At 39.6% G+C, this 20,778-nt stretch overlaps 1 protein-coding gene across 3 annotated transcripts in view; it reads left to right on the top strand.

Annotated features, from left to right (window-relative positions):
* Nucleotides 1-20,778, top strand: part of nkain2 (sodium/potassium transporting ATPase interacting 2) — a 105,990-nt gene that overhangs the window by 73,011 nt on the left and 12,201 nt on the right. For all 3 annotated transcript variants that reach the window (XM_030722399.1, XM_030722398.1, XM_030722397.1), the window contains one exon: nucleotides 16,333-16,393. In XM_030722399.1, the coding sequence (XP_030578259.1) occupies nucleotides 16,333-16,393 (61 nt within the window). The remainder of the gene's footprint in view (nucleotides 1-16,332; nucleotides 16,394-20,778) is intronic.

Here is a 20,778-nt window from a genome sequence, read left to right as displayed (position 1 = left end):
ATCCCTGTGCACTGAGTGAGCCTGTGTACAGGTAGCTACTTTTAGAAATGTTCAGCCTTTAACTTAGCACCAAGGAAATAGCAAGGCTCAATCCAGTGATAGTTGGTCAGTTCTGGTGAAGAGTGCAATATAATGAAAGAAAATGGATTGAAAGTAAGGGTCCACACTGAGCATTATGTAGCCTACTGGATGACTGTCGATTATTAATTCTGCAAAAGAGTGTTATTCGGGTCATACCTAGCAGATTTTATGTCTCATTTCTTTCCATGCTAAAACTTTTTCGATGGCGTTCTAGTAAATGTGATATTTTTCATAGGTTTTTATCACCTTTTCAAACCCAAAAGGCAAAAGAAAAGAGTTTATGGATTTTTTTTTTTTTTTTTGCTAGTGACCAAAAAATACAATGCTGTAGCTCCTTGTAGTTCTTTTTTTCACTTTTTCTAAGTAACTAAATAAAATTAGCTAAACCGTCATATTTAAAGATGCTGTTAGGCGTAATTTTGGACACAGAAAGACTAACTGTCCTCACCAATTTTTATGCTAATAACAGCCAAAAGTGCAGGGATGCCACTTTTTTTGGCTGTGTAATTGCAGGGAAGGTACTGAATATCCTTGACAGATCAGCAGTTTATTGCATTGCGAACACAGAGATACAGACAGCCTCACATATGACTCGTTTAGAATCACCAGTTAATCTAATATGCATCTAACTCCACAGAAAAGCCGCAGCTGGCTTACAGGTTCAAAAACCAAAATCTTTTTTTCTGTGAGGCAGCAGTGTTAAGTACTGCACAATCCATTTTGACACAGTATTAGAGCCTGACTGATATATCAGTCAATATTTGCTATTTGCAGATATATCTGTATCAGCATGTATAACAGCCATCCATCCATCCATCCATCCATCCATTTTCTTCCGCTTATCCGGGGCCGGGTCGCGGGGGCAGAAGCCTAAGCAGAGAAGCCCAGGCTTCCCTCTCCCCAGCCACCTCCTCCATAACAGCCAATAATTGAAAATTGATACACTATTCCGCTGTGTTATGATTGTTGATGTTGCATAGTTTGTCCATCAGAGAGCAACACTTCCCTGTTTTAAACACATGATTGGAACATCACAAAGACAACAACCAGCTGATGTCAGGCAGAGCATAAATAAGTGACTATAGATGTGCAACTTCTTGTGACAATAAAAAAAGATGATTTTTTTCACTGCATTATCATATTTTCTGAGAAAAGAGTCAAGAAGAATTTATTGTCATTATACGTCAAGACATGCAATGAAATTGCATTCCAGACTGAAAAGACTGATAAATAACTATATATAACGCATTAGTGAAGTCTGTTTACGTTTTGTGTGTCTGAAAGGAAAAAAACAAGATTTTTAAATGAACAAATATCGATATTGATATCTATCTTAAAATTTTTTTATCAGTCGGACTCTACATAATATTGCCTTATGATGTGTATAAAGTATAAAGAAGGGCTGCATAATTATTTGAATTTTTACCTCAATCACGATTTTGGCTTCCCACAATTAAATGAAGATGATCGAGCGATCAAACGCAAAGCAAATCAAGCGTTCCCTAAAACCTGACCATGTGCCTGCACATGCCAATCACAGCTGTTCCCTGCAGCATGCAGCAAAGTTTTCTAGACTAGTCTGGACAAGAATCACTATGTTAAAAGATATGCAACAAAAATCAAATGTCTGGCACAACAGAAGTTGGAAGAGCTTGTCTCTCAAAGCAGATCATCATTGTTTGGAAATACTTCAGATTTACTGCAAGTGATAGAAGAGTTGTGTCTGCACTGCAAACACCTAAAAATACACCATAACCTGCAGTATAATTAATGCATGAAAGTCAAGAAAAACAATGCAGCCGTTGCCAACGTCCAACATCTGCGTATCCATCCGGCTCTACTTAAACCGTGGCATGGAGAGAGAGCGAGATCTCACAGCTGCTGAGTTCTTGTCACATCCGTCATGAAGGTACAATGAATGGAGTTCAGTTCAATCTCATTTATATTGCACCAAATCCCAACAGTCTCCTCAAGGTGCTTTATCTTGAAAGACTTTATATTATTTGTCCGCAAAAATTAATATATATAATTAATATATATAATAAATATATATTTATTTATTTATTTTTCTTCTAAGTGACACACTGAATTAAGATGAGTAAGGAGGACAGAGTTTATTTTGAGGCAAAGATCTGTACAGATAATGAAAATTTGAAAGCAGTGTTCAGTTTACATGACAGTGCAATAAAAACATCACAAAAATCAATGAATAATCATGATCTTAATACTGAATAAGGTAATCGTGATTATTGTTTTGGCCGTACTTGTGCAGCCCTTAAATCTCTTTTGTCATTAGATAATTATATTGTACTCATATTTTATTAAAAAGAAAAAGAAAATCCTAACTATTTATCTGTGTCTTTCTCTGCATTCATTTATCTGTGGACGTATTAATATATGCAGTAATTACATCCTATGCTTTGTACTTTTTCTGCGTCTGGATATATAATGTGCTTTTAAAAATGCTATTATTCAAATGATATTCTACTTTAAGTTGAATGTATTATAAAGTGCATTACAGCCATGACAGCTTCTTTGTCTGCTGCAATGGGTTAGGAAATTGTGGACCTTTGTAGTATCTGCTTTAGACTAAAATGAAGTATGTAGTCTCCATTAAGTTAATAACTCATATGCTTATTAACATAGAATGGGCTGGATAAGCTGCTTTAGAAACCCTTCCTCTATCTCTGTTTTCTACTTGTGTCTCTCTGTTTTATTTCATTTTTGCAAAAGTGATTTTTTTTTTCCCCCCTCTGCCCTCAGTATTTCTTCCTCTCCCTGCACTGTCAAACTGTGATAATTAGGAGGATCAGAAGAGAGAACATACAGCGAGAAATAAAAAGCGAGAATGAGGGAGGCCTGCCACTTTTCATCTCAGTTTCCTCTGTACTGTAGCTCTGTTTGTACGCATACATTCAAATACGGAAATGCACGCAGTAAACAAGCCGGAGCTTTAATGTGACGGCCGTGCATCATTACACTGACAAAAACAGAGAAAGAGTTGAGAAGAGAGTGAATCTGTGTCTTTTTGGTTTCACTCTGCATCTCGCTGTCTTACATGGCCGTCCCCTCTTCTCATGCCTACTCTGTCTCTCTCTGACAATCGATAGTGGTGCTTATAGTGTGGCTGAGTGCCAAGCCACCGCACAGCTGTACCACTGTCTCACTGTAATTGGTGTGTTGAAACACTGTCATGCTCCATGAGCACAAACTCAACAGTCTGACAGGTTCACCAGCCGACCGCCTGACTTGTTTACTGTAATTGACTAAGTGTGGGTTAGAGTTTGCTTGTTACACCCTAAACTAAATAACTGGTCGTTATCAGGTTGATTGTCTGATTAACTGATGCTTGGCACGTGATCCAGCATTGCTTAAAGCTTGATAATTCATGTTACTTCCCTTTCTGTCTGAAAAATTTTCTAATTTATGATTAACATTGTGAAAAGGTGTCTTTTAATCAAACCGTATTATTTTCCCTAACCGAGTAGATTTTGTAATTAAACCTAACCAAAACCAAAATGAGAATAAACTATATGGATTGGACCACTTGCATATTACACCTAGTGGAGCTGCTACACCATGGAAGCCCATGGCATGAAGCTCCTGGTGCACAGTTTTTGTGCTGATGTTAATGCCAGAGCAGGGTTGAAGGTTTGTGCCTCTGGAACTTTACATGGTCTGCCACTTTTTGGCTGTGGTTCCTAAATGCTTCCATTTTGCAATAATACCACTTACAGTTGATTGTGGAATATGTAGGCGGAGACAAATTTCATAAACTGACTTGCAATGGTAATTAACTGGTAATTAAGCTTTTTAGACTGACACTCTGTTCACAAATGTTTGTAAAGGCAGACTGAATTTTCTTCATGTGGTGTATTTAAGATAAATATGAAAATAATAAGTCAACTAATTCTAGAAATAACTCAAAAGAGTTCTCGTTTTATATAGGAAACAAACCCCAGTCTCCTGGCTTTTAACCACATCCTCCATTCAGAGTGGGTTTTGTACTACCTCTTTAATGCTAATGGACAAAGAGTTCTTGAGTTTTTTCCTTATATCTATGGCATCACAAGAATGTGATTCATACTGTTGTGTATGGAGATGCTCGTGGTTGTCAGTGAGCAGTAAACTGTACAAATAGAGTTTTCAACCAATAAATATGGTGTGTGTGTGCAGTGGCGCAAAAAGGGGGTATGCACTATATGCAATGCATAGGAGCGCCGCACAAGAGGGGGGCGCCAAAACGATGTGGGAAAATATTTCTCTAGTTGCATTTTCTGTATTTAACAGCTGTGCATATGACATGATCAATAACAGAGGCGCAGCGCTGATTAGGCGCCCCTGCGCTCCTTCACCTCCCCTCCTCCTGTCCAATTTAAAGACAGTCGTAAGTTATGAGCCGTTACTGAGACAGTGCGCTCAGACCAAAGCAGCAGCACTTACTCCTGTAACCACCTTAAAACTTTTATTGGGAAACAGCTGGAGGTCCTTCTTCAACCACCTGATCAGCAACATGAAGAACAGAGAACTTTGTAGCTGCTCCATAAACCGCTGTTTGTTTCACACAGAGCAGGGCTGTCAATCACAGGACGGGCCAAAATTGAAGACACATTCTGAGTCACGGGCGGAACAGGATTAAAAATAATTATTTAAATTAGTAAAATAAATTTGAATGGCCAGAATACAGCAGCTTTTTTCCTCAACACATTAAATAAAATATAAAATTATATTATTCTTCAAAAATCACATGAATATATTTCAAACTGATGAAAAGTTTCAAATTTTTCAGGTAAAAACTGTAATGTGAATTTCTGCGCTTCATAGTCGGAAAAACGCTGCATAAACTGCGCAGTGTGTCAGTTTATCAGCAAATAGCGCAGCTGCAAACACAGCGGTGGAGACAAGTTATCACGCGGTCCAGTCCCCAAAGCTGCAGGGACGCATTATGATGCTTCATGAGAAAAGTCGACTCTCACAGCCACCTTTCATCCCGGAGCCCTGCTGAGGCTTTTCCTTCACTTTCTATGAACTGACAGATTTCCTCAGGCAGCTCAACGCACCTGTGTAATAAGGCGCGTCACCAAATTCAGAAGCTATTTACTCCAGAAAGACTGAAACTGCCTCTTACAAAGTTCCCTGTCTGTGTTTCGGTGTTTATGACGCGTTCTGTCTTCAGGACTTTGCTGCGCACCGTTTCCTGCTGTGTGACCCAGTGATGCACTGTCAGCTCACCTGTGCAGGTCTCCCTCTTCATCTTTTCCGTATCTGTCCCACCAATCCGCTCTTTCCCCCGCAGTGCAAGTGAGGAAAAGAGACAGATGGTTTACCTCCGATGTCAGCGTTCAGGTCTTTTGCCTCCCACCTGTTTGGAAAATCCCTGTTTTCCACTTTTCGTTTGGTCATTTTTGGGGAGTCAGGCAGCTTAAATGTCACTGTAAAAAGTGCTGACCGATGTTTTCTCCGCTGATCACTGATCAATCGGCAATTGGGAAAACAGGTTAGCGCACAGTTCTTGGCCTGCCGGCAGCTGCTGCAGTGCGTGGAATTTGTAGTATAAGTGGTAGGAGCACATTTACCCACAGTCGATTAATAATAGCTATATGAAATCATCTTGCTGGCCTATAAAATTAGATCGTGGACCGGAAGTGGCCCGCAGACCTTGAGTCTGACACGTGACATAGAGAAAAACTGCAGTGCGGAAGTTAAAATGGGCAGATGAATTGTTAGTACGAAAAATTATTTCTCATCCGATTACTTGATTAATTGATGGAATAATCGATACAATACTCGATTCTGAAAATAATCGATAGCTGTATTCAGAAAGCCATAGTCAAACATTAGTTTTCAGCACCAGTGGAGCTGTGAAAGGCCTTCAAGAAAAATGACATGCACCTCGAGACATGTAACTACAGGTTCACAAAGACTGTGATTATGCTTTAGATGTGCTTTCTGGTTACATGTGTAGGCCCCTTCACTCAATTAACAAGCGGGAGCAGCTTTTAGCGGTTAGTATTAGCTTGCTAATTAGCATTACCACCCCCGCCCCTGTTTTTTTTTTTTTTGGGGGGGGGGGGGGGGGGGGGGGGGGGGGCTAAAAATGTGTCCGCATACACCTCAGAGAGTATATAGCTGCACCCCTGTGTGTGTGTGTGTGTGTGTGTGTGTGTGTGTGTGTGGTGAGAATGGGTAAGTGAAGTGCATGCATTGTCTTTAAGCAGCAGTACAGATTGTCAGCCTGGCTGCTGATAGCAGCAGTTCAGACAATGCAGCTACCAGCAGTACTGCTCAGGCCGGCCCGTATTTACATTTGAAGGAGCTTTATGAGCAAATTGATATTGATTCTAAGAGACAAAATCTGAAGTTTAATCCAAATTGAAACCATCTGGTTTGAAAAAAGCAAAAGACTGTCAGGGTGTCAGATTGGCAACACATTTGAAATGCCACAGTGGCTTAAAGCATCTGACTATTCTTGGGAGTGATCAGTGATTAAGAGTTATTAATGAAAGGTAAGCCCATGAGCCAAAAGTTCACAAAGAGCTGAACTACATTCGTAAACTGATCTGTTTTGAATTCTCCCACTTTACGACACATAGTTTAAGCAGTAAAGCAAATTTGAAAAGTAATAATGATTGAGGTTTGCATAGATGGTTAAATGAGGTTCTACTGAAAAAGAGCTCAGAGGAGCTCATTAAAAAATGTAAACCATGAACATGAACTACAGTAGTTCATCTCATTATTTGCTCTTGTCAAGTCTGAACTTACACAGTACAGGTGATTGGGTCCTGGAGCAACATTAATGGTGCTGGATCAACACTATATCAGACAACCTGACAAAAAGGGGATGGGGGTAAGGCTTTAGTTTTCCAGAAATGAAGGCTCTCGTGGTTCGATAGAGAAAAAGGAAATCTTGAATGTGGACATGTCTGGACAGTGAGTGGAAGACAAATAGCCACTGAGGCATTGCAGCTGTCAAGTTCTTCAGCACTGCATGTTTTTGTTTTGTCTGGGTGGTCAGTTGGGTATGTGATGGTCTAGTTTGTTTTTCTAACTGGCTCACTGCTGTTGGAATTTGTCTCCAGCTTACTGAGCTCATGTGATGTAACAGTTGTGACCGCAAATCTATTTTAGGTCTTCTTTTTCTCTACAACAGATGAGAATATTTGTCTCATAAGAAAACAACTTGTTCCACAGTCAGTCTCTTTGGGCTTTGTCCCATGGTTCATTTGTTTCATAAAGTGTATATGATAAATTGTTAATTGGTTTGACTTTTACAGTGAATTGCTGTGTTAATTTTGAAGAGTGAACTAATTAGTTTCCTTAACTTTCAATTTCTTTAAGGTTTGTTCCACAGAATGAATATCAGCTGTACTGACACAGAGCGCACAACTTCTCCTGGGAGAACTGGAGCGTGCTCAGTGAAATGTAGGCCTTCACTCCCAGACGACAGCACAATGGGGAAATGCATGAGCATTACATCTTTAATTACAGTTTTTTTTTTCCTCCAACACTATTGTACATCCTAATAGAACAAACAAAGTGATAATTATATTAAACAACATTATCTAACAGGCTGTCTGCTGGCTCCGTGGTCTAAAGTGCATGCCTGCAAGTAATTTCAGTGATTAGCATAACTTCATCTAAAGTGGAGATACTAATCAGTGAAATCACCTACTGTTTTTTTCTGGTTGGGAAGAATGCCTGCATTCAGCTCGGTCTGCAATACACAGCTGAGTAACCCTGTCTATGAGACATAATGGGTTCGTGTGATGAAAATTACCATTAGCTATGTCAGCTTGTTAGCATGTTACACCTTAATTCTGAATAACTTTGCACAGATAATAAATGCTCAAATTAGAAGCACTTAAACCAAGGATTAGATTTAATCTCTGTTTCTCACTCTGAGGAAGAGACCGGGTATCATGCATTCATGTTTAGGGCAACATCAGGCTGGGCTTAAACACTGCTTTACTAACTTTGTCCAAAATTCAATTCAATTTTATTTATATAGCGCCAAATCACAACAAACAGTCGCCTCAAGGCGCTTTATATTGTAAGGTAAAGACCCTACAATGTAACAAAATGTAACAAATAAGTAAAATAATAAATGACATGGAGACCAAGATAAACAAGTTATTCACCTTGTTTGTTTCATTTTTAATCAAGGTAAGAGACTATTTAGAGTGTTTACTGCTGTCGGATCACTAGATCTACCAAAGATCAGACTTTAAACTTAAAACTGTGTAAAATCAACACTCAGAAGTAAATATTTTGTGCTCCCGTTTGTTCCAGAGTGCTGCTCTTCACAGGTTCCTGTTATGGTATCCAAAATGCTGATAATTCTGTGTAAATGGACTATAATTAGCAGTTTCAGAATGAGCTCTCAGTCGTGGAGTTTCTCTCAGCCTGCATCTTGTGAAAGTAATCCTTTCACTTAGAGGTTATTTTTAAGGCCAAATTTAATGTGACATAATTGCCATTGACTGCAAACACGATGACATGCTTGGGTCAAATTGTGTTCGCAGGTCGAGCCCCATGTTTCTCACAAGAACAACAAACTATAATCCTAAAAAACATATGTGAAAACATAATACAGAAATAGCAACAGTTATTAAAGTCAAATCCAAGCAGGAAATCTGGCAAAAAAAAATGACTGTGAAAATTAAATGGTCTCTAAAAAACTTCCTAAGAGACCTTCTCACTATCTATGCACCTCGGTTGTCCATGAGATTTTATTGCGGTTTCTCATGTGACGTCATGTGCACATTTCTCAAGAGTTGTCCACCATACTGGGTGTGATACAACCACTAGTTGCTAGGTGAAAATGTGTATTCCCCAGTTGGCTGTGGCAGTGGTTCCAGGAGGTTGCTGGGTGAATTTGGTTACAAAGAAGGTGCTGCACCAAAAACCTCCTAGATTGCTTTGGTTGCTACTTTTACTTTAAATGTGAATCTTCTCTGTTTCCAGTTTGCTTCACACTTTTAGCTGTTTCACTACATCTTGGAAAGTAGGTGGACAGTGTTTGTAGACAAGTCCATCATTTCCATTCAAACTACAACTGCAGCAATATATCTGGGGTCCAAACTAATCACAAGGAGGTTTCTGTAGGCCTGCATGACTGGGACTTTAGCAATAATTTTCCCAGCGGCTGCCATCAGCCTCCAGCAACCATTCTTGACATACTAATTTTTCCCCCTCACCACCGGTGTTTGCCAGATGATTGCAGACCAGCCTCTAGCCCTGTGTGCTTGGGGCCATATTCACTTGATCCTACATTGTCACCATGATTGTCACATGTTTAAAAAGACAGACAAGTTAACATCAGGTGATTAGTGGTCGTGTTTGCAAAACTTCAATAGGAATGGCCAGTTTGACCAGTAGGTGGGGCATTTTTAGGCACTGATCTATAACTTCAAACATGACCCATTTAGGAGCAGCTTATGTTTGCAGTTAAGTTGGCAGTGAGACCTGCTGGTTCACCATGTGGATGTCACACTTTGCCTGTCCTAGGCACGAAGTGGGCATGCATGCTTAAGTTGCAGTACCAGCAGGGGGTAATAATTTATTTAAAGCCAACAAGTTTCTACCACCTTTGTCTTGATTAGCAGCAATTTCCATGATACTACACTATAAGATCACTTCAAAAATGAGAAGATCAGACAATATGTGTAGGGAGGCCAAATGTAAATACATATTAGCCATCTAGCTTGTTGGCTTTAAATAAATTATCACCCCCTGCAGGCACTGCAACATAAACATGAAACTTAAGCATGCATGTCCATTTCACGCCCAGGACAGCCAAAGCTTGACATCCACAGAGTGGACCAGCGTATCTGTTACACGCTTTGACGTGATACCGGGTTGCAGTGAAAGGTGAACCACCTTTGTGACAATAAAAACCAAAGCTTAAGCCTTACATTAACCTGAAGTAACCTTTAACTCCTTTAACTAATGCTTTGCAGTATAAGCTCCGGATTAGACTTCATTGCTGCTGTTATTTAAAGATCAGAAAAGAGAAAGGAAAGACGAAGTACAATGCATGAGAACTGAACATCAGTCAACCATGGAAACCACTGCGCTCTGCAGCACTAATCCCATATTTGCTGAATAAGTAAGATCTATCATTTAGGGGGCTTATTTTATTTATTGTATCAAGGTCAGTAAGACTGAAATTCATCAATTAGTTCAAACAAATTTAGATGACAGTATTGAAATTATTGATTAAAACAGTGAATTGTCAGTCCCACTCTGGGTGACGAAATATAACACACCCCACCCCTAACCCCCCCATTATTTGTTTAAGCTTTAGAGGGCATCATGAGCACATAAACAGATTTAATCCAACGGATGTGACATCTTCATCACAACGCAATTTATCTTCAGCACAATGCTGCAGACAGCTGTAATGGATTCGCTCATTGGAGATGAATCCATTTCTCATCAAAGAGCAATACATCCACAACACAAGGCGAGATTAGCAGACAAACAGACAACAGCTCTACACTTAAGATTCAGTATAAACACCGTGGATGTTACGAGACTAAAGCAACAGGGAATGGGCGGTGTAATTGTTGGTGCTGGTCATGTATTAACCCGCACGTCTGCTCAGTTGTTTTATGATCTACAGAAAAAGCACTGAGTTAATCACATTGCACATCATTGAAAATGTAAACTCTTCGTTTCTGGTGATGAAAAAACTGCGTCACTTTGAGACTGACCTGTACATATACGTCCATGTGGTGCTTGTTACTAGTAATCTGACAAACATAGCCAAGTATTTGCTTAGGTTTTACATGTATTTTTCTTAAGGATAAATGGTATAGAAGGGGACTCTATATGATCTGATGCAAGGTTGAAATCTTTCATCAGGGGTCTTTGAATCCTTCTCTGAATGAATCCTGACATCAGATGGAGCTTAGATGGAGCTTATGATTCATTCATAGAAAGGCTGCTTTATTGCAAACAATTCAGTCATTTAAAAGGAGCAGAAATATGCAGCCCTGACTAACATTTCGGATGAGCTGCCAGCTGCTACAGTTGATGTCAAGCACAAATGAGATAATACATGATTTTTTTTTTCAGTGTCAAATAATGGTGCAATTAGCTGTAAATTGCCAACCCCAAACCTTGGGAGCTCATGTTGTATGACTCTTTTAACTACCCTCCTTCCCATAAAAGAGGAAATTTTGTGAAGGAAACTGCAAATACATGTGCAATTCACTGTACCTCTTTATTAAATACCATTAGTAAATCTGGCCCATAATGTCAGTGTTACGTCCTATTCTTTCCTTCTCTTTCTTTACTACATACTGTTGGAGGTCCTAGCAGTGTGACAGATATAAGTCCTGTTGCTAGATAAAGGCATTAACCACTGCAACGCCCCATTTCATTTTCACTTCATTTAATAAATTAATATAATCATTGTGAATGCAGACTAATCTGTTATTAAAGCCAAATGGGAGCCATAAAACAAATTTACCAAGAAGAATTGAGATTGAAAACACAGACATGGCTGTGTATCAGACGTTAACAGATATTGTGAAACTAGGAGGTGTAACTGCAGTACGGGAAGGCCACTTTGCCATCGTTATCATTGCAAACATTTGTTCAGAACATTCTGTTCAAGCTGTGAAGGGGAAAAATGTTGCAGTCAAATACAGCGGAGAGGGAAGAACACGTATATCTGGCAATTTATCACCCATACCATACCTTAGGATAATGCCACTAGGCTTTACTGACTTCCTGTTGCATAACTAACTACATTTGCAGTGTTTACCATGGCAACAGGCATCCGTTATACAGTATGTTTAAGAAATGGGAAAAACTCCTGCCTTCTGGGATTGTGTGTGCCGTTGTGCTCATAAAACCAAATAAGAAAAAAAGGGTTTCTACTCTGAGTGAGCTACACGGTGCTGTGAGGTGAAATGGTGAAGTTGTACAAGTTATTGCTTGTCAGGCTGATCAGGGGCAGGGATCCTGTCTGACTCGATGCTGAAGTGGTGCTTTTTCCATTTCCACTCGTCACACTGAACATCGTTCAGTAACTAGGAAACCTAAATCCACAGACAAAATGAAAAAAGGAGCCAGTGTGTGTTTGAGAAACCTGGGGGTATAGCTCACTAAAAAGCAGAAAGGATGGAAAATGGAGAAGCTAAAATGTTATATTTCTTTACTTTTACAACCCCAAATCCAGAAAAGTTGATTTTACAGCATGCTGTGTTAAATGTAAATAAAAACAGAATGCAGTGATTTGCAAATCATAAACTGATTTTCACAGAAAACACCAAATGTGCAAACTATTTCATGAAAAATATTAGCCTATTTTGAATTTGATGGTTAATTGTTTAGGTTAATTGGCAACAGGTCAGTAACATGATTGGGTATAAAAATAGCGTCTCAGAAGTAAAAATGGGCAGAGGTTCAGCAATCTGTAAAAAACTGTGTCTATAAACTGTGAAACAGCTAAAGAATCAGGATGTTCCTCAATGTAAAATTGCAAAGACTTTAAATAGCTCCTCATCTACAGAACTTAATATCATCAAAAGATTCAGACAATCTGGAGAAATCTCGGGGCGCGTGGGACAAGGCTGAAAATCAGTATTGGATGCCTGTGATCAGCACCGCATTAACAACACGCATGATTCTGTCTTGGAAATCACTGCATGGGCTCAGGAACGCTTCCAGAAATCACTGTCTGTGAACACAGTTCGCCGTGCCATCCACAAAGCTTTTGCTCAGGCAAAGTGGGAAACTTTTCTGTGGTCAGATGTTTCCAAATTTGAAATTATTTTTAGAAAACATGTTTCAGACTAAAGAGGAGAGGGAACATCCAGCTTGTTATCGGCGCACAGTTCAAAAGCCTGCATCTCTGATGGTACGGGGGTGCATCGGTGCCGATGGGAACAGCTGCCAAAGACTTTTTACCAAACATTACACATTCAGGGATGGAGCAGGCCAGTCAGCAGGCCAGTCAGCCCCCCCCCCCAGCCATAGGGTAAATCTGGAGCTTCAGTTGAAAAGCAAAGCGGACAATTTTGACTTTTTCTCCTTGGCTCTTGACCAGAGCCATGATATCGGTGACACAGCTCAGTCACTCATCTTTGTACACAGGATAACAAAAGAGTTTGAGATTACAGAGGAGCTGTTAGCAATGTGCTCAGTGAAAGGGACTACGACAGGGAGGGATTTGTTCATGGAGGTAAATGCATGCTTGGATATGCTTGAGCTGAAATGGGACATTTTACAGACTGTTGTTAAACAACAAATGGATGCGACACAGTGGTAAACGTGGTCCTGTCCCAGCTTTTTTGAGGTGTGTTGCTGCCATCAAATTCAAAATGACTTTATTTCTTAAAATGGTACATTTTAAGCTTCTGAAAAATAGTTGAATCTTAAAAAAAAAAAAAAAGATTTTTTTGCATTTTAAACATGGGGAAAAAGTTGAACTACTGAAAGAAAATCTTCATTTGGTGAAATAATCCCCCTTAAAATAAAAGTGCTGAAAGCAAATTATTCACTGCTCACAACCAAAACTGAACTTAAAGTGACAGAAGGTGCTGACTAATCTGCTGAAGGAGAGGAACTGAAATCATTAGAGTGTCTTTCAAAAATATGGCTAGATGTGTCCACTGGAGTGTAATCACTGAAAGAAGATAACTCAGTTCAAAACCCAGTGGTGAAAGCAATTGAATCCAATATCTGCCTGTAGAATTAATATTGTAATTGTAATTCATTAATTAACCTTCCCAAGCATAAATTTTGAATGCGCTCGGAAAACTTGTTTTTCATTGGTAGCAATAATACGAATGCTGCAACCTTCAGCATGTGTGAGCCAGTGGGGGTGCGATACTACCAGCTAGAAAAGAAAAAAAGATAAAATTGCCTTCGAGGAGAATGGCAGTGTCATCTGAATTCATCCTTCTGGGCAAAGAGATCTGGATGGTTGTTGATGTATTTTAATCAAAATCTTAGTCAAAACTAAAAATGTGTTTTGGAAGTGTTTGGCCCCGCAAAACCTAAAATATTAAATACACAATTTTGCAGGGTTCATGAGCAGGATAGTCCAATTACAACTGCAGGCATCAAACATACTCACACCCAGAACTGCAGAAATGAACAAGATAAGGTACACACACACACAATCACACACACACACACACACACACTTAGAGCCCCATAGCTAATATTGGTGAACCCCAGCTATCTTATTTGGATTTCTTGACTTCAGGACGAGATATAATCAGGCTCCTTGTAAACAGGATATTATGTTTATATGCAGCAACACCACAACGGAATACTTGAGTTTCACGAATATTAACAGGATATTGATGTGCAGAGAAACGTACTCTGTCACAGCTGATCAAATGTTCCCTATCGCAGGGCGGGCACGGCTCTCTGCTCCCTGATCAGTCGCGCTAACAAAACTGCACCCAAAAGTCATTTTCAGAGGCAATGAGCCTGCAGAAGAAGACCGAACGGGCTCCTGATCAGTGGCAGGAAACTCTTCAAACTCTGCAAAGTCTTTTAAACAACATTTTGACTTTGTAATGTAAAAAGTCTGCTTCAAGTGAATACTAATATAAAATAATTGCAGCTGGATTGGCAGCGGACAGGAGAGGCAGCCAGAGGTCGAGGTCATCTTAATCTTTTAAATTATGCTGTCAGTAGTACTGACAGCTGAGATGTTGTTGCACGTAAAGTTCTCAGCATCTTTGACCGGAGGATATTTTTCATGGCGTATCTGCTGTACAAAGCACATTTGTTTTCTCATCAGTTTTGATCCCTGCGCTGATACTGGCAGCAGTTTCCTCCTCCTGCATGCGGCTTAGCGTTAACTAAATTCACCCCCCACACAGCAAAACACTGTATTCCTGACTCGTTTGCTTGTCTGAGGCAGAGGAGAGAGCGAGTAGAAGGTGGAAGGAAATGGGATGTATAATGGCAAGAGGAAAAAGGAAGAGAAGTTGGAAGGAATAGAATAGAGTGTGAGAAGCGGAGGGAAGAGAGAGGAGCTTTGGGAGCTGAACATTATTTAGAGTAAATGAGGTCAGGACCTTGAGATATACACTGAATCTCAAATGTAGCTCCTCACATTTGCAGCTAGCTGTGTGTTTATGTGCTTGTGTGTGTGTGTGTGTGTGTGTGTGTGTGCTGGCATGCGTCCATGTAGTCAATAGAATACCAACCAGGTCAATGTCATTTTCCCCAACACTTAAAGCCATATTTCAGCAATAAGGCCTCTTTATTCAGGGTAATAGGTTAAATTAGTGCCTCATACAAACTCACATGTATACCTCCGCCGCCATATTTTTCCTCTCATCCCACATTTTATTTCCCCCTCTATCCTTTTCTCCTCTTCTGTCATCGCGGGGTAACAAGGTCACTAAAATCCCGACCTTACATCGACTGCACCTTCCTGCATCTTTGCTCCAATCAGCCGCCTCCCATTGGTCTCCTAGGAAACAGACTGCCAATGAGAGAGCAGATCAGATAGCAAAGGTGTTTTGCTGGTGTGGACTGCTGTACCACATAACACACACAAAACACATGTTTAATGCAAGCTTTTTCTGGTAACAATCGCAGCACACAACAGCACAGAGCTGCAGCATCCTTTTTGATTGTTTAGCCCTCATTATTTCCAGGTATGTGAATGGCTTCAAACGGACGTGAGATGATGAGGTGGAAGACTGTGGGGTTCACCTCTTGGTTGCGAGCTAGATGCTACAAAGCCCGACCCCACAGTGGTGGTGTAAGGTTTTTCATTTTGATGATAACCACAAACATAAAGCTGTCTGCCTTGACTTGGTAAAGCAAAGTCATTGCTTTTGACCAAAGCAATAGGCAACTTATGTTTACCCACAGCATGCCATTATAGAGCAACTGCTGTGACACATCACTGTTTTTTTGTATAGTTTTATTATAGTATTGAAAGATGTGCATTAAAACAGTGTTAGTAGAGCTCCAAAATCATGAAAATTGGGAGTAACCTTGTGGTTGTCATTGAAGATACCAGGCGTTCACTGTGTGTGTGTGCGCGCGCGTGTGTGTGTGTGTGTGTGATTCAAGTGCTCTAGTTTGGAGCAAAATACCACAGCGCTGTTCCGCTCCACTTCCAGCAACACCTGTTTTCTCTATCTGTTCCAACTATTTGTTCAGTGTCTATCAGCTCACATGTTTCCCACTTTCTCTCTGTGTTGCACAAAAGAGTAATGTTCCTCTGTTCCTCTGTTTTTTTTCCTTTGTCTTTGTCTCTAGTTGGTGGGGTTTATCTACGCCTGTTACGTGGTCAAGCTTATTTCTGAAGAAGAGGATAGCTGTAAGTACACAGTCACACACCTGCAGTCACACAGGCTTACACCTGCCTTGAAAGCAAAATTATGTTTTTTTTTAACTTACTTAATCCTCTATTTAAATGGATGCTTTCATCTCTTTTTTCAAGAGAGACCCGTGTGTGAGAAATAAGTCATTACATATGGACAGATACGAAATCCACAAACAAAAGTTATAATTGAGCCACATAAAACAAAACAAGCTGAAATGAAAATATTTGACTTGTAAAATGTCGATCTTATCAAATGTATTGAACACCTGCAGTATCATACGTCAACAGGATTCATACAGAGAGAGGGAGTTGCAAACATTTATACAAGTTGCAGAGCAGCTGTAACTTTACTAAATATTTAAAACTATTAATTATCTCCAACCTGGAGACAGGATTAGTGAGATTCTAACATCACATTTAACCATCTGCTTCAGATAGGCGAACTGTCTCGCAGTGTTTATAAGCAGCAGTTGTACCATTTGTTACAAAGCAACCATCCTGAGGTTGAGTGCTGAACGCCATCACAGCTGCTGAGATATTTTTATTTAGCTGTTTGTAAAAGTCTAATCTGTTCACTAAAGTCAAACATATTTTTGTAATATTTTGTAATGTCAAAAATATGTTACTATTACAAAGTGCTGACTGCAACCTTGTTATTATTACTATCATGTGTCACGTGATGTGTGTGAAGTGAGGACCCAAATGCAGGAGGCAAAGGCAGCGTTCAAAAAGCAAACCGTTTATGTGGCTGTGACTGTTTGAATGATGCTTGGTTGGTACCTAGAGGCCCAAAGTGTGCCAAGAAGACATCCCCCACATGTTGAGTTGCTGCCATGTGATTGGCTGAATAGATATTTGCGTTAACAAGCAGTCAAACATCAAAGTTGCCGTTATGTGATGATGGCTGGGTTTCTGGAGTGAATCCAACAAGAACTGGTTATTATTTTAGTAACCTTTAGTAGCCATTTGGGAAATGTGACATGCTAGTTATGAACATTTATTTAACATAACTTGTAACCCCAAATATTGTAGTTACTATTTGTTCTTTTGCACTGTTAAAAGGAGTAAGCTAAAGTGCAAGGACAACCTGTATAAGAACAGAAAAACACTGTTTTATCTTAGACTTTTTTGTTTGTGGTTTGTGGTAAAACAATGCAGCCATTCAAACTGAAGATGTTAGCTGTTTCTGTGACCACTTTAACATGTGTAGAAATCTAAAGGTTGACAGACCTGCTATGCTTGGTTGCTAAGCCCTGACTAAACACTGTTTGGCAAGGTTCAGTGAATAGTTGATTTGTAGCATACTGGGTAAAGGGGTCAGGCTTGTGAAGTAAATCCAATCTGTCACCCTTTCACTGCACTCCTCCTGTCCATCTTGTTTATTTTCTTAATAAAAGAGCAGCAGGTTTGAATGAAGCCATTGTCTTGGTGAGGGTCTTTACTGACACATTACAAACACAAATTCTGAGTGAATCTTGTAGCCCACAGATTTAACAGCCGGGCTCATTCATTTACAGCAGCGTGCAGAGAAAGAGACAAGAGCGAGCATGTGGGGGATGAAGATAGCTGAGCAGATTTCTGCTGGATCAAAGTTTCTTTTCATTCATACTGCAGGTCTCTCCCTGATCTTCCCACTTTTAACCACCATCACCAAGCAACAGTCATGGAGAAAAAAGAATGGTGTAGAGAGCTAGAAGATGTTTTATATATATATATATATATATATATATATATATATATATATATATATATATATATATATATATATATATATATATATATATATATATATATATGGTTGCTGATTGGGAAGTATGCAGCTTTTACAAAAGCGACGTGACTACTATTTAGTAAGCATTTTGTGTAGATCTCAGTCTAAATGATTTGTCTTTGTGTGTGGTACAGAAGATGAAAATGAGGCACATCAACATGTTAATTCTGTTTTTGTTGTATTTTAAATGCAGTGTGCATCCCGGTGCATTAACTCGAATGAGCCCATTTACCTGAGGCCATCAGTTAAGTTATTCCGTTAAAGTAGACGCAGACGTTTTTTCCAAAGATCAATACCCTGGCATGTCTTATTCAACAGTGGACCATGGAAGCTGTTTGTTAACGCATAAATATTGATAGGCAATAAATGCAGACTAGATCAGTGGAAATATTTTGAAGCCCCGAGAGTAGACACGTTTTTCTCCTTTCCTTCCTGCCCTGTGCAGTTTGGGGGATGAGACGGACGGGGGGCAAATTAACCCCGAATGTTATAAAAGTGTGAGTCAGAGAGGCTGAGAGGCTCTTCATGGGACAGTATGACCTCTATGTTCATTGAGGTCACCGTGAAAACTAAACAATCACACTGTAAAAGTTAAAGAACAGCTGAGAGTAATGTAACACTGCATTTATGGCACTTAAATGGAATATGTTTGAGTTTCAGGGGTTGTTTTTGTGAGGAGGGTTTTTTTTAACACTGCATTTTAACAAGCTCGGTAATGACAGTAAACTTAAAATGCCACTTTGCCTTTACCTCCATGTCTAAATAATTTATGTGCAACATTTATTATTTGGCCTTTCGTTAACTGTTGTATTTTGGCTGTTGGTTCTCAATGCTACACAATCCTGCTCATGCTGCACCTCAAGAGAGGGTTTGACAGAACTAAGCAGTAGACTTTGATGAGAGGAATATGTTGCACTCACTGTGCGAAATGTAGCCAAAAACATGCATTCGTATTTTCAAGTTAACAAGTGAAGTCCCTGGAAGAAGTTTAAATAGCATTTATGCATCCTTGAGTATTGTGGTCCTATGTGAGCACATTTCTGCCAAAGTGTACTCACATTTCAGAGCTTGTTCTTGCTTCTTCATTGGTTTGAAGTTGGCTGGGGTCAAGGTGTACAGTATTTTCATACACTAATGGAGACCTTAGAAGAGTGAGATGTGGCACTCAGAGACTCATGAATAGAAATCTGAGAAAATTCTGTAATGGCAAAGATGGTGGTCCCCCCCCTGGCCTCAAAAAAGCAACATCCAAACCAGGAAACCTAAGAGCCAGTTGTGTTGTTCTGAATTTTCACAGTAATGGTTTGGCATCCTTATCTACTCTATCTACATGGCATTAGCCATTAGCTAATAGTTCGATGAGCCAGATCAGAGCCAATCAGAGTGAAGCCTGCTTCCAGAGACAATAGCCTACTGTGTCTACAAGATGCCAGTAATTTAAAGGATGGTGTAAACAGGCAAGAAGCTTTATGACAAAACACTGCTTGAGATTCAAGGAAAGAGATCACTTTCACTCTAAGTAATGTTTTTATCTCGGCTGTTATTAGCGTCATCAGTGGCGTCTATTCCACAAATGAATGTTCAAATTTACACCATAGATGCATACTGTTCAAGCCAGACCCATCAAACATCACACACTTGTTCACTGATTTTACTATAACAGCACTTTGACCCCTGCCCCACCCTTACAACTCCAAAACAGCTGAGCTTTGGCACCTGCTCAGCGGTGCTCTTGTTAGATTTCACAGGGAAAGCACAGCCCTTGCCTTGCTTGCCCTGGCAGAACGCCAGTTGTCACACATGATCACTCCCCATTTATCTAAATAGGATGTTCAGAATAACTGCCTAAAGGCGTTACCAAGACTTACATCTAGAAAGCCTTTGGTATCAGAGTTTAACCACAATCCTTCTAGAAGAAAATCTTGTAACTTGGTAGCAATCTTGACAATGGTTTGGGGTAATTATTTCAGGCTAACAAGACAAAGCCCCTACATAAATGAATGTAGAGAAAATCATAACTTTAATTTCAATTTTCACTGGAATATAAAACCTGCATGTGTAGAATCAAGAGACAAAAACTCGTTAAAAGTTTCGTGTCTTTGCCCTAAAATAAAATTTTCTGAGCTTCTTTCCTCCTATAGATTATACATGTACTATACAAAGTTTCAGTTTCGTTTACAGCTCAGGCTAGAGTCTCTCGCTCTCTCTCTCTGTCTCTCTATCTCTCTATCTCACCCCACCAGTGCTCTTAAAACAAGGCCATGCTAATTAATGTTACAGTAACCTAAGAAAAACCTGTGTCTTTATCTTTAATAAGGAATAATGTCTGCCACCAAGCTGCTGAAACTGTCATGAATTATCATAAATTAATCTAAACTGCATGCCAGGGTAATAGCACTATTGAATTTTTATATTTTCCAGACAAGATATCTTTGGCATAATAGAACTGTCCTATATATTTCTAGACAGGATTCATTGAGTGCCATATTTCTTCCTTATAATGGCTGTGTTGACATTAACAACGTAATGAAAAAAACATCATCAATCAACACATGATGAGTGTCGTGAGGCCTCATTTCATTATTTATTCATGAACATTTCATAGTAG

Source organism: Archocentrus centrarchus, chromosome 24 (genome assembly GCF_007364275.1).
Source record: "Archocentrus centrarchus isolate MPI-CPG fArcCen1 chromosome 24, fArcCen1, whole genome shotgun sequence".
In the NCBI taxonomy this organism is placed as follows: domain Eukaryota; kingdom Metazoa; phylum Chordata; class Actinopteri; order Cichliformes; family Cichlidae; genus Archocentrus; species Archocentrus centrarchus.
The sequence above is the reverse complement of the archived record's forward strand: the minus strand, read 5'-3'. Positions and strand labels throughout refer to the sequence as shown.